The 13,992-nt window shown below is 45.2% G+C and overlaps 1 protein-coding gene across 4 annotated transcripts in view; it reads left to right on the plus strand.

Annotated features, from left to right (window-relative positions):
• Window positions 1-13,992, plus strand: part of SPATA6L (spermatogenesis associated 6 like) — a 41,464-nt gene that overhangs the window by 6,180 nt on the left and 21,292 nt on the right. For 3 of the 4 annotated variants that reach the window (XM_075067256.1, XM_075067253.1, XM_075067254.1), the window contains exons 5-6: window positions 7,530-7,654; window positions 13,583-13,660. In XM_075067256.1, the coding sequence (XP_074923357.1) occupies window positions 7,530-7,654; window positions 13,583-13,660 (203 nt within the window). The remainder of the gene's footprint in view (window positions 1-7,529; window positions 7,655-13,582; window positions 13,661-13,992) is intronic. The other variant, XM_075067255.1, reaches the window with a different exon arrangement.

Here is a 13,992-nt window from a genome sequence, read left to right on the forward strand (position 1 = left end):
TCTCCGACGCTGCTACTTCTGGAACCCCTTTCTGAGTGAGCACCTGAGTCGAGGAATGACGTATCGTATCAGGCAGGAGGGCATCGTGGTGGACATTTAGAGCGGCATTCCCCTACCCACTATTCAGGGTGGGAGTTAGCCCATTGTTGGGCCTAGGGGCTCTGACGGGGGACAATTTATGATATCGTGACATTGGGCCCCTGTCCCTGTGCGGCTACGCGATTTGAGCCAACTGAAGAAGGAGAGAGAAGACCGAGGTAGAGCCGTAGCGTGTTGTTACAATAGCAGGCAGCCATTTTGGACTCCGGCGGGGGAGGAGACCCAGACCAAGGGCGAGCCAAAGGTCGTCGGGAAGTTTGCAGGGAACCTCGGTTGATCGTGTTTTTGCCCGCTGAACTGTGGCTGTGTAAGCGAATCGGCTAGCTCGGCGTCCAGGATAGCCCCTAGGAAGTCTAACCTCTGCGTGGCCCCAGAGTGGTATGCCATAGTGATACATCAGGGCTAGACATGTGAATAGTCCCTGACGATACCACAAGGCCGAGTGACTTGCGTCGTTGAGTTCTCAGAAATGCCAATCGTCCAGTGCATGAATAATGCACATCCCAAGGGGACGGCGTAGAGAATGGTCAGCGGTGGCGGAGAATGGGGTGGCGACTACGCCACACACTAGGTTAATGCCTGCGGGCTGTAGCAAGCCAACAGCAGACCGTAAACTGGAGAGTACCGTGTTGGCTGAGAAAGTGGAGTTATCTCCTGTGTGGATGCGGAGATGGCAATGTGAAAGTACGCGTTTCATATCGATGGCATACCAGTCTCCAGGATCTAAGGGACAGGGATAATGGGGTCCCAGGGATACCTGGGGAACTTCCAACCTTTTGCATTAAACTGGTTGAGTCCTTCGTAAGGCTCTAGGATAGGTCTGAGACCTCCATACAAGTCGGGGATATATGATAGAGATAGGCCCTATCATCGCATTGTGCACCTCGTTCTGTAAAGAGAATTGCGCCCGAGAGAAGTCCCTAAAGAGGAGGGTTGGAACCAAAGTGGAGTGTGGTACTCACCACTCCACATGTGCTAGGGAACAGGCGCAATGAAGTTAACTTGGGACGCATGCCACAGAGGCAAGTTAGGAGTGGGATCAGCCGCTTGTACCAGTTTCGCAGCCTCGGGCGCACCTTTGAATTCATATCTGGGCTTAGCACAGAGTGTGCCGTTGGCTGGGCATGGAAAGGCCTGCAGTGCGGTCGGTCGGCGTACACCGCCCAGACGAAAGCGCATTGAGGGACCGTGTTGCCCTTCGGCTTTGCAAGCCTGGGTTGATTCCCGGCAAAGAGGCTTTCTCAAAACAAATGGTAAAGTCGTTGACAGGCTGACGTTTGAACCTGAAGCCAGGATGTCCTCTGGTAACGAGGCTGGAGAGAAGCTCTGGCACCTTTTCCTTCCTCCAGAGGCAGTAACTCTGGCAAGAAAACTTGATGGAGAAGCTCCATAACTTTATCCCCGTAATTCAGGTGTTATGATTATAGGGCTAAGCAGGGCTATTGATTTGCCACGCAGGGCTATAAGGCCCTTGCAGAATGCACCTTGCGGCCCGAGTAGGGTCATCACTAGCCCCTTCGGTATTTCGGGGCTGGCGCTGTTGCCATGCCGTTCCTTTTTCTCAACCACTGAATGACTAGTGAGCAGGGAGGAGGATGGACAGACAGATTAGTTGTACCTCCATAGACTCGGCATTCGCCTGGATTGTCCGAATAAACAGGTCGCCCTCTAGTGGGGCACGCCGATAGAATGTGCACTACCGGGTCCCCTACCTCCGGTGACCTCCTCCCTGGGTCCACATTGAGTGCACTTCCATAGGAGGTCCTGATGGGCTCTCAAGTTGTTGTAGCACAACTGAATCGCGGTCCTGAGCTAAAGCGTGTCCGCATGGGAAGACCTGATGCGCGCCCGGATGGCCATGAGGTGCTGAAACCATGGCCGAGTCTGTCTACCAGAACCTTGCCCAACTTGGCACCTGGGACCGGTACCAGAAGGCGCAGTGGTACCTGGAACGAGATCCGAGCCTGGACCAGAGCAGTGCCGGAGCGTCGAACGAGATCGCGAGTGGGAGTGGCTGCGGGAGCCACCAGTGCCATAGCGGTGCTGGGAGCCAGAACGGTGCGAGATTACGGTCGGTGACGGAACACCAACTGTTGGCAGTGGCGACCGTGCGAGGAGAACAGCATCGGATTGTAGAGACGTCGGAGTGGAGCACCGACGGGACGTGTGAGCGTCTGCAGACCGTGCTCAATGAACGGTGCATCTTGCTGCGCTGACAGAGGGGATCGTCGTATCAGGTGCTTGCCAGAGACTATATTACCCGCACCGACGGTGCCGGGGGTTCAGGCAGAAAAACTTCAGGCAATGAGATCCCTCGCGTTGGAATGTTCTCTGGCGTGGAGGGACATAGCTCGACCACAGTGCGTACCGGAGGACTTGGCACCGGATTCGACGGCCTTGTGGGACCGGGATTGACGGTGCTGATCGCCAGTGCCTCAGCAGGTGCCGCCTGGCGATCCGGCTTAGACAGGCTCTCTGTCTGGCGTGCTGTTTGACGGGAAGAAGAGGCAGGGAGCTCGACCGGTGTCGCCGGGGAGCGGCAGGCACTGGATTCGACGCCTATGGGACTGGATCGATGGTGCCGACGTTGTTGGTGCCGCGCAGGTGTCGGAGCCGGCAATCCACTAATGAGCTCCCTGGCTGGGGTGCTGTTGGACAGGAGGCAGCAGGGCAGGAGCTCAACCACGGCGCGTGCTGGGGAGCGCCAGGCACTGGATTCGACGGCCTTGCGGGACTGGGATCGACGGTGCCAGCGTTGTCGGTGCGCGCGCCCGTCGTTGGTGCCGGGCAGTCAACTAATGACTCTCTGGCTGCGGTGCGTTGGCACGACGCAGCAAGGCAGGAGGCTCACACGCGCGTGCCGGGAGCGGCCAGGCACTGGATTCGACGGCCGCTTGCGGACGGATCGACGGGACGGCGTTTCGGTGCTGCGGCAGTGTCGGTGCCGGGGTATCGACTTAGACGAGCTCACTGGCGCGGTGCAGTTGGCCACGGAAGCAGCAGGAGCAGGAGGCTGAACCACGGCGAATGCCGGGAGCAGGCACGCACTGGAATCAACGGCCGGCGGGACCGGAATCCACAGTCCGGTGTCCTCAGTGTCTCTGCAGGTGTTGGTGCCAGGCGATCCGACTGAAATGAGCTCTCGGTGCTGGGTGCAGTTGGCACAGAAAGCAGCAGGTAGCGGCGAGCTCACCACGGGCGTGCCGGGGAGCTGTCAACACTGGCAGGAAGAGCTGTGGGCTTCCGTAACCTCAGAGAGAGGGAGCAGTGCTGAGTCGACTTCGGTGCCAGTAATGGCTGGTGCAGGAGGGGTCCGGTCTGAGGAGGCGCTTCGTCCGCGTAGCCAGCGCTCGGTGCGGAAGGCGGAGGGGAAATGAAAGTGCCGCTCCGTTTGTTCTCGGCTTAACGCCTGCAAATGGGCACTTAGCTGTGAATGCCAGTCCCGGGCCCGTAAACAGGAGTCGTGTGGATTCCTGTCGCAACGTCTGAGGTGTCCAGCACAGTTAAGAACGGTGAGCCGGCATGGCGCTCCGGCACTGGTTCGGGGAAGGGGCTACTCCCAAACCCCGCAACTATTTAAACTAACTATGCTAGTAAAAAAAAACGCATAAGTATAATACAAATAAGAGGTTAACTAATTCACAAGACTACGAGTAGCTAGAAGCGGAGGTCACTAGCTGCGCTCCACTGTTCCAACGACCGACACAGGCGCGTAGAAGAATGGAAGGGCGGCTGGGTCGGCAGTATATATCCGGCACCATAGCGGCGCCACTCCAGGGGCGCCCTGCCGACCCCGAGTGTTGCTAGGGTAAAAAATCCTTCCGACCGAACGTGCACGCGGCGCGCCACACTAATGGAATGGTATGAGCAAGCACTCGAAGAGAATAGGTAGTGCTCTACACATGATAAATATATTTAATGCATTTTTTATTACGGTGGCTTTGTTAGGAGTATTCAAATTACTTTAATTTCTTTTTCCAGATTTCTCATCTCGTTACCATTATGATTCATCAATGATATGTAAATATAACACGAATAATAACGGTAGCACTCCTTTTTTGTTGTAGCCTGCAAAATATGTAGTGAGATTTTTTTTTTTTTTTTTACATAATGGGAAGTTTGTATCTTTTTCACTCTTTCTTCACTCAAAAAGTGGATGAAGGGATTTTGCTCAACTTTTAAAAAATCCAAATGTAATGCTTGATAGTGAAACCAGCCTGGATTCCAGTTTGTCTTGTACCGGTGTCAGCACCAGTGCAGTGAAACTGGTTGCTGCCATGTTTCTATTTTCTAGTGTAAACATGGCCCAAGAGGGAGTTCTAGAGAGCCCTTAAAAATGACCCAGCTATAAAGGATCAAGCTGAGAAGGAGTAAGAATCTTGCTCTCTTTATTACCTTTTACTGTAGTTTTCTATCTTTTTGACTCTTAGTTGTGCTAGCGTCAGAGCTGCAGGCTCTAATATGCCATCGCTACAATATGCAGCATCTTTCATAAGGACAAACTACAGCGTAGCTGTCACCCTAAATTGTGATCAAAAATAGTTGATTTTCTTTTGATGCAGTACATCTCTGTGTGTTTTTCCCAAAGCTTCACCACCTTCCATCAGAAGCCTGATTGCACACTCTAGAGGGTGAGAACTGGCAGCTGCTCATCAGACAGAAGTAAAGGCCAGATTTTCAAAACTTCCACAGCACCCAGTACCTCCCAGTGTGGTCATTCAAAAAGTTGAACACTTTGAAAATGTTACTATTTCATTTATGTGCCTACTTAGGAGTTAAGGTCTTTGAAAATCTGGCCCAAAGCCTTTTATGAAAACCAATAGGCCATACATTGCTTTTGGAGAAAAGTCTGAAGTTTAGGGTTTTTTTTGTTCAAAGGTTGTCTAAGGGTATGTCTCCACTGCAATTAAAAACCTGAGGCTGGTCCATGCCCATTGACTTGAGCTCGTAGAGCTCAGGCTAAGGGGCTGCTTAACTGCAATGTAGATGTTTGGGATCGGGCTGGGACTCAGACTTTAGGGCCACTGCGAGGTGGGAGGGCCTTAGACTAAGTATGAATGTCCAACAGCCCCTGAGCCTGAGCCTAGTGAGCCTACATCGACTGGCAAGGGTCAGTCGCAGGTGTCTAACTGCAGTGTAGACATATATTCTAGGTGGATAAGGCTTTGCCTTTAGTCTCATTATGTGTGAGCCAGGGTCCTTGTATCTGAATGTCACAGAACCCATTCACGCAGGGGAGTAGCAACTTTTCTGGCAGGTATTCAGAACATGTTCTTATCAGAAATTTGCAGGGCTGCTACTTGGGGTTCATGAACTGGTGTTTGCTTGACACTGCAGCAAGTTTAGATGCTGGTTTCAGGAAGGCTGTGCCTTAGTCACAGTTTAGCAAATGGTGCGTCACAGTCCACCTCCTTGTTAGTCTCCTATCCTGGGGAAGCAATATGATGAAGGAGAAAAACGAGTTGCTTACCAAAGTAGCCTTTGTCTCTGAATATATAGCTTATACAGTGCCACCCTGACCGCTTTCCTCCCCTCTGTTTCAGAGCTCAATGTCATGGGCTTCTAGAAATAGAGAAGAACAACAGGATGGTTAGAAAGGTGGGGATATTTATACTCTAAGTCAGTTGAATGCTGGACTCAGCAGTACTCAAAAGGGTTCCATGGTTGGGTGGCTGAGTATGTGACTCCTGCGGTGTGGCTGTATGGAGAGAGTACATTCAAAGAACAAAAGTTACCGTGGTAAGTAACCCCTATTTTTCCTATCATCACTTGTGATGAAATAGTATCTTTTATTGGACCAACTTCTGCACATTGCTCTTCTTTAGATCTGAAGCAGGGAACCCAGTGTCTGAGATGAACACAAGATGGGACAGGTTGTTAAGCATGAGAGGTACACACATGCTATAGGAGACCCCTTAAAATGAAGTGGGCCATAAAAGATTAGATTGTTAAGCATAAAGGGACCACAGCATGTGTGAACCCCTTATGCTTAACAATCCAACCTTTTATTGCCCACTTACGCTTAACAGTCTGTCCCACCTTGTGTTAAACTCAGATGCTCTGGTTACCTGCTCCAGACCACAGGAGTTTGGTATAGCTCGAAAGCTTGTCCTTTCCACCAACAGAAGTTGGTCCAATAAAAAATATTGCCTCACCCACCTTCTTTTTCTCATATCCTGGGACCAACATGGCCACAACAGCACTGCAAATCACTTTATGATGATAACTATACTGAACAAACATAAGAGTGTAAATATGATTTTTATAAGCCCATTACAAACATTCCTGTTTGATTTTATTTAAATAGACAATTAATTAGGTTAATTAGTAGTTTGACCAGTGCTTCAAAAAGTAAAGCTCTTTCTAAATGCTAATGAGCTAAATCCTAGTGCCATGAGGATATTAAGAAAACTCCCAGTGTACATCAGTGGGGTCAGGGTTTGGCCCTGTATGGATAGACAGATACACTCTGCATATTCTGGAAGAACCATGCTCTGTAAAGGCAGAATCTTGAATACTTTCTTCTCCTAATCACATCAGTGAGATTGATGGTGCTCAACTCTCCTAAGCTTGGGCCCTAATAAAGGAAAAGCGAAGGACAGATTTGAATTTGGTGTGCTCTCCAAAGTTGCACTGCTTTGGAAATTCCCCATTATACCCGTGGATCGTTTGTCTCTGAGGTTATGCAGTCATTCCGATCCCAAAATAGTTTGGGGCACTGGTGACAAACTGAGTGTTAAAGATGGCATCAAGCTGCAGTGTTGCTGTGCTAAGCCTAATCTTTCATTACAGATGGAGGAATAAATGGACTCTCTCCCTTCTGCCTCCTTCATTTCACTTTCAAGATAGAGACATTAATCAGAAGCAGAGTAGTCAGAGCAATGGAAATGAGACTAACAAGTCATTTGATTTAAAAGCAGTTATTTTCTCAGTCCCCAAGACTAGAAGTATGACCTTAGAGCCTTTCTCACAAATTAAAAATGAGCATACAGCAGAACAGAGAGTATTCACTGATTATCAGTGTTTCTGTTGTTTTTCATTACACTGGTTGCTTAGGGCTCAAACTGAGGGTCCCTCATTTACCATTTGGAGCAGGGCAATATACCAAAGAGAAGCAAAGTGCCACTGTCCTGAAAGCTTCCTACATCAAGGCCCAAAGGACTTGTGCACCTCCTCATACAATCTCAAAGCAGATCCACAGGGGATACCTCCCTTTGTGATTCCCTGTGACACTCCTGCTGGTGCACACCTATCCCAAAGATCTCATGTACTTCTGACTGAGTCATTCCTAATGTGGAAAGAGAGGCAGGTCTCCTAGTGAGCCAGGGAGGGCTTGCACACTCTTCCAAGGGCTTGCTATAGAACGTGTGACTTTAAAAAAAAAATATTAACCATCTTGGAAACAGTTTGTCCTTTTTTCACTCTTTCAGTGGGGGACAGTCTCGCTTTTTATGAAGAGAATACTCGAGATTTTCTCTTCCCAGAGCCCAAGCTGACTCCTGTGTATCCTGGTGTGGAGAGAGAGTTACTAATGAAAACGTCTCCTAGTTTCCCAGTAAGTTGTCTCCAAATGGGTGTTTGACATGGGTAGCTGAAAAGAAGAAAGTGGGAGAGGTCTGGCCCAGCAGGCTAGTGTAACAAGGTGGGCTACTTTGTGAGGATCTCAGTTTGAGACATGAATTTGGACTGCTCTTGAGCAGAGAGACATGCTAAAGTACCTTCTATGGCTCTGTACTGTCCTGAAAAATGTACCAGGCATTACCTGACTGAAGAGTAAACCGACTAGCCAGAGGCCAATGTAAAAGATGGGTGAGGGGGCTGGCCTCAAAGTTCCCATCCTCAGCTGCTGTGAAAAGGCAGGGTGTTGGGTAAATTTGCACAGAGCTGCTCATTGACTGTGCTAGAGGCACAGTCTTAGCTATTTACACACAAACATGCACACACACACATACATACATGCTAACACACACACACACTCTCTCTCTTTCTTAGTTTACCCTACTCTTCTCCTAATCTTCTTTTTTGGGGGGGTCTTCTGTCCTTGTAAATGTGTCCAGTGCCTGTCTTCCCTGATGCTCTTAATTTTCTGAAGCAGAAACAGAAGACTAAAACTGAAAAAATTCTCATCAGTTTCACTGAGACTGATTGGATTAGGCAGTAGAAGCAATGAAATTGACCAAGGTTTTGTTCATTTCATTCCAGTTACTGCTTGGGAAAGCTATAAGCAGCAATACTCTGCTGGAGTCTCAAAGCTGCATTGGTTCACATTTAGAAAAAGATTTTCAATACCATAAGGGCTAAGAATGTAATTAGTTTTAAATAAAAATTTAAATTCTGAGTAAATTGCTGGTTTAGTTTCACACGTACCAGGAACATTTTTCTGCTCACCATTGGCAAGTTCTGCCTAATACAGAGATACTTTAATGGCCCCATATAAACTTATAACACCTTCGTTACTGATATACATTTAATCCAGTTTTCTTTTATGAGAATGGAATATTATAAAACAATATGATTAATATCAGCCACATGTGTAGCATTTTATCTAGTGTGTTAGGTAGGTCAAGGGCAGATTATCTGGAGATGATCATGTTGAGTGTTTGATGTGGTGTTGGAAATCTGAATATTTTATTGGTTGCCACAGTAATGAGAGAAGAATAATTTCTCAATGTTAAGGCAGTTAGTGTTTCAGGTAACAAGCCTTTGAATGGCTTTATTAACCTCAGCTTCCTGATGTTCCCTATAATTAAGATTAAAAAATATAAATTACCATTGCCTTGATTGAGAGTTAAAATTCCTGTACACGCTTATTTCTGTTCTTTCTCTCATTCTAATTGTCTGTTGAGAGAGACAAAATTGACATCTACATCAATCATACAGTTCAGCAAAACAAGGCTAATTCTGCTCACTTATTTTCTACTAACCAACCTGCCCATGCACATTCTGATGTTTTTCACAGGGGAGAAAGGGTCAAACTATGATCCATTCTAAAATCCTGGTAATTTTAGCTAACTCATCACTTAGAATATTAACAATGCCCACTATTGCAACAGATTCTCTTTTTCTAGATATCATCACTGTCTCGGTTAGTAAGTCTACTGATACTGGTGTTGTACAGCTCCCCTTCAAATCTTCCCAACTGCCTTGTAGGACCAGTGCTGGAACTTCATTTATAAAGAAGTATTTTGACTGCAAGGATTGAATGTGTAAAAATAGCCCATTGCATTTCTTCAAACTGAGATTTCAATGTGGGCAAAAAATAGAAGGCAGCATTAGATTTAATTATCTAAAATAGGGCTCTACTAATACTGCTAAGATTATAGCAGCTAATAACTAGGTTTTGATTAATGTTGTCTTATTCAGACTAATTCTGTTAATACATTACTGTATTCTTGATACCACATTCATCTCTTTTGTTGTCGTCCTTAATTTTTTCAGTATTCTAGTCCATGTGATGTTCTAGGTTTATCTAACTACTTTTATTTGCCGTGTCTGATTGTTTCCGTTAACAATGTATACATTTTTCAGGTTAGCTATCTTGATTTTCCAGCTCCAGTCTTGTGCTGTTCATAATTCTCTGCGGAGTACATTGCATTCATACTTTAATTGTGACTTTATTTACTGCAATAGTCTAGATTTTCACTATTATACTGATGACTTACTACTAACACAGTGGCCTTCTCTCACTCCCATTTATATTTTTGACAGGATGGTTTGGTGACTTACAAAACTGGATGAGTAAACCCTCTGTGTCCTAGCAAAGCAAAAGTCAAATGCGCTGGGCTATCCAAATTTTCAATCACATTGCTAAGTCCCATATTATGATCCTGACTGACTGAGAGTCTTAGTTCATAATATGAGTGTATTTTTGTACATCATTTGAATTTTCTGTTGATACTATGTTACCTAAGGGCTCAACCTGCAGGTTGATTCATGTGAACACTTCACTCATATGAGCAGTTACATTGAAATAACTGCAGCCGCTAATACGAGTAAGGCTGGCAGGATTGGGCCCTGAATGTGTCCTTTCCTGGACTTTCTCTGAACAGAATCTTTGGACACTAGGATTTTTATGTCAGGCTGTTGTTACATTGCTGTAAATCCATTGAGTTCACCACATTTACTCCTGATTTATAGCATTGTAAATGGGAGCAGAATCATGTCCACTCTGCATGTCCACCCCTTTGTGAGGTCTGGCTTTACTGACATCTGAAATATCAACAAATAAATGTAAGCATCTTCCTAAGCATAGCTGTTCCTAGGGTTTCTCTACAGAGATCTCTCTGTCCTAGACCCAGGCTCCCTATGCACAAAACCTCTGTCACCTCCTTTACATATAGGATAGAGTTAATGAGCCACATCTGCCACAATGACTTAGCAGGAATCAAGAAGCATCTCCCTGAGGGGTCCATCATCTGCCAACAGGGTGGATCAACAGAAGAACCTTGCCACCACATTACAGTTTGATACTCCTAAATTGTGAGACTGTCTAATAAAGAAAGCTACCTGATTTGCAGTTTTACAGTCAACATAAAGCATTTGTAATATTTTGAGATTAAATGCAGTAAAGCTGTGTTAGTGCAGCATTAAGGTTGCACAGTTAAACTCTCAAATCTGGAAATGCAAGTCCAAACATTCAACCTTAAATACTGTTCTACTGTGGAAAGTGACTCTGTAAAACACTAGTTTTATAGGATTCCAGTTTATTGTCTTGAAATTAATTACATCTTCAGTGTCCTCCCCTCGGGCAAAAATTCTTGTCACTTGTCCACTGGTACCTAAGAATTCAGCTCTGGCTTTTCAACTAAAAAGTGGTTGATCCAGTTGTGGGACTGTCTCTTTCTCTTAAGTAAATTAAAGTTAAATATTGTTGCTGCTGTGGTTGTCTATTGCATTCCTCTGCATTCTGCTTGTTCAGTTTTATGCTGCTGTGACCAGGTGTCTCATTTTTATTCTCATATTTTTAGTGTGTCTGACTCTCACTTGGTATTATGTGTTTTATTTTATCCCTCTTTTAATATAAATTTAAATGCCAATGCCTCCACCAGTCTGAGACAATGAGTCAGAACTGAGAGTATGTGACAATTCATTTAGAAACTGAGAAGAAAATTCTAATACTCAATAATATTAGGTAAAGTGTCCAAATGGACTTCTAGAAATTTAGATCTGCTGTAGGGCCTGATCCAAAGTCCACTGAAATAAATGGACAGACACCTTGACCTCAGGCTCATATGGAGTAGGACAAGTGAAGTGCTCCATTAGTGCTGCCTTTTGTAACTGTGAGTGAATCTGTAAATGTTCCCTATCAAGCCAGAAAAGAATAGTCTGATGGAGCTGGAACGTCTTCTACTCTGAGTCATTCACATGTTTCTACATCAAGTCCTGGCACATGCTTTGCTGCCTCTATGTGCCTGGGCTTGTCTAGTTCAATTAAATTCATACGAAGACCCATATTCTTCCACTGTAATGCAATTGAACAATGAAAAAGGAATTTCCATCAAGGTCAATATGTCCTGAAAGCAGGTGGCCTGCTGGTTAAAAGCTTTGTTAAATGTTCCTGTACTCTGTCATTTGTTGCAAATTTCATAGTATTTAAATGTAATTTTAGAGACAACAACTGACATATTCCTCTCCTTTCCGTCCTCACTCAGTACCTGGGTAAAGTGACCTAGCAGATTGTCAGTTTGTACATTGTCATAATGGGTTGATTCTTCTTTAGTCACTAAGCCACTGTGTGGAGAAAAAGCACTGAAACAATAGGAATGCTGATTTCTATAGCCTAGTGAGGCTGCTGGGACCCAAATGTTCAATAGCAGCTTCAAGCAGATAAATTTGATTTTTCTGCAGTGTTGGCAACACAGTCCCAGAAGTTCTTGCCCCTTCAAATTTGTTACCCTTAAGGAGTTCAAAACAGTTTTCAGTTGGCCATTAATAGCAAGTGTCGTTGACTGGAGATTGAATCTAAGAATAAAATGTGCCTGAATGCATCTTGTAATCAAGGAAGCCTCTCACTGTGGTAACTTGATCATTTGGTTGTTAATTTTATTGTTCTCATCCAGCTAAAGTCATTATAGTTAAGCTAAAAGTCAGGATGGGCTGAATGGATTTGGGAAGACGTAACATGACTCAATTTTGAAACAGACTAGATTGAAAATTGAACATCTCCCTTTAGGGCTAAATTGTGCCTCTTAGAAGGTAGAGTGATGTGAGAGAGGGGGAGAACTTTTGGAGAAGTGTGGTGAGCAGCAGGACTTGCAGCTATACATTTAGGCTCTGGCTACACTACAGAGCTTACAGCAGTTCTGCAGTGCTGCTAGTGCAGATGCTCTAAGCCCATGGGAGAGAGCTCTCCTGTCGACTTAATTACTCCAGCCCCTATCAGCAGCAGTAGCGCTGTCCACACTGGTTAGGTCGATGTAACTTATGTCGCTCAGGGGAGTGGCTTATGTACACCCCTGAGTGACATTAGTTATACCAATGTAAGTGACAGTGTTTAGAAGTCTTCATAAAAGTATAGCCAGTGCTTCCCACAGAGGTCCCTTGCTGACAGTTGCTGCCTGTGCACAGGATAGGGCCCTGACCTGCCTTTTCCCTGTGCAGATGCACTTTCTCTCGGGCTCTGAGCCTCGCAGGCACTGCTAGCTGGCACTACCCTTTACACTGCAGAAAATTTATGGCTTCTTGCTCCGTCTCTCGCCATCTCAGTGCACAAATGTAGGGGCAGGTATAACTTGGTCCTTTAATGTTCATACAGTTACGGTGACTTCATAGTTACTGCTTTTAAAGAAATCGGAACTACATTAAATACAAATTGCAAAGCTGATTGCAAGTTAACAGGTTGTGTTTGTTAATTACAGATTATAATTGTCTTTCTGCAATATTTGTCACCATTTCATCTACCTTGAAAGGAAAACTGAAATATTGATTCAGTTTTCACAGCTGTTTGGAGGATGTCGTTTGGAGCGTGAAGGGCCCATTAGGAAGACTGGTGTTTAGTAAATACAGCTGTTAAACAGGAAAGAGCTGCTTGCCCCCTCAAATCTATAAAAAGAATTATTCTCCCATTTCATCCCAGCTCTTACTCTTTGAGGAATGGGATGTTTCTCTGAGGTTGTGCTAGTATCTTACATATTTTTCTACATCGTTGGCCTCAACCATCATCTTTCCCCACTTTACAAGGATTAGGTCCATAAAGAGGGTCCATTGCCTCCCTGCTCAATATCGTGTTACCTGAATGTGCAACCCAAGAACACTTTGCTTCTTTTTGCTGCCATTTTGCATTGCAAGTTCATTCTCATTTTGCTATCTGTTATTACCCCTTTTTGGTTTTGGCTGCTTCTAGTCACTTCTGATTCTGAAATAACAATTGAGGAGCTTGAGGAAATGTCACTGAATTAGAGGTGCGGTTGCTCATTTCTGTAAAATTGTAACACCTGCACTGTGACATTATTTTTAGTGATTTCACCTCTTTATTATTTTTAAGGGAATTGCACCAAAAATAGAATTTTCTACAAGAACAACCATCGCTGAGCTTCCACTTCAATATAGAAGGCAGTTTTATGTAAGTATTTTAAATAAAGGACACACACACATGGACAGAAACATCAATGTTTGATCTGATCTGTCACAGTGCACCTGTCACCATTGCATTTAAGTGCCTCATACAGCAATAAGAATCACACTGATTCCGCACTGAAAGGCAAAATATCTTTATTCTTCCCTCAGTTCACCTGCTATGACAAGGGCTCATTATTTGGTGGTGGTTATCAGGAGGATGTTGCTGATTATTCTGGGAAAGGCCAACACAAAAGAATGGGGCTTGCATTGTCTCCTAAAAGAGGCTAGACTTGGGCTGATTGTGATTTCTGGTGGGAAGGATTTCCCTGACCCATG

This window comes from Chelonoidis abingdonii, chromosome 6, assembly GCF_003597395.2.
Source record: "Chelonoidis abingdonii isolate Lonesome George chromosome 6, CheloAbing_2.0, whole genome shotgun sequence".
Taxonomy (NCBI): domain Eukaryota; kingdom Metazoa; phylum Chordata; order Testudines; family Testudinidae; genus Chelonoidis; species Chelonoidis abingdonii.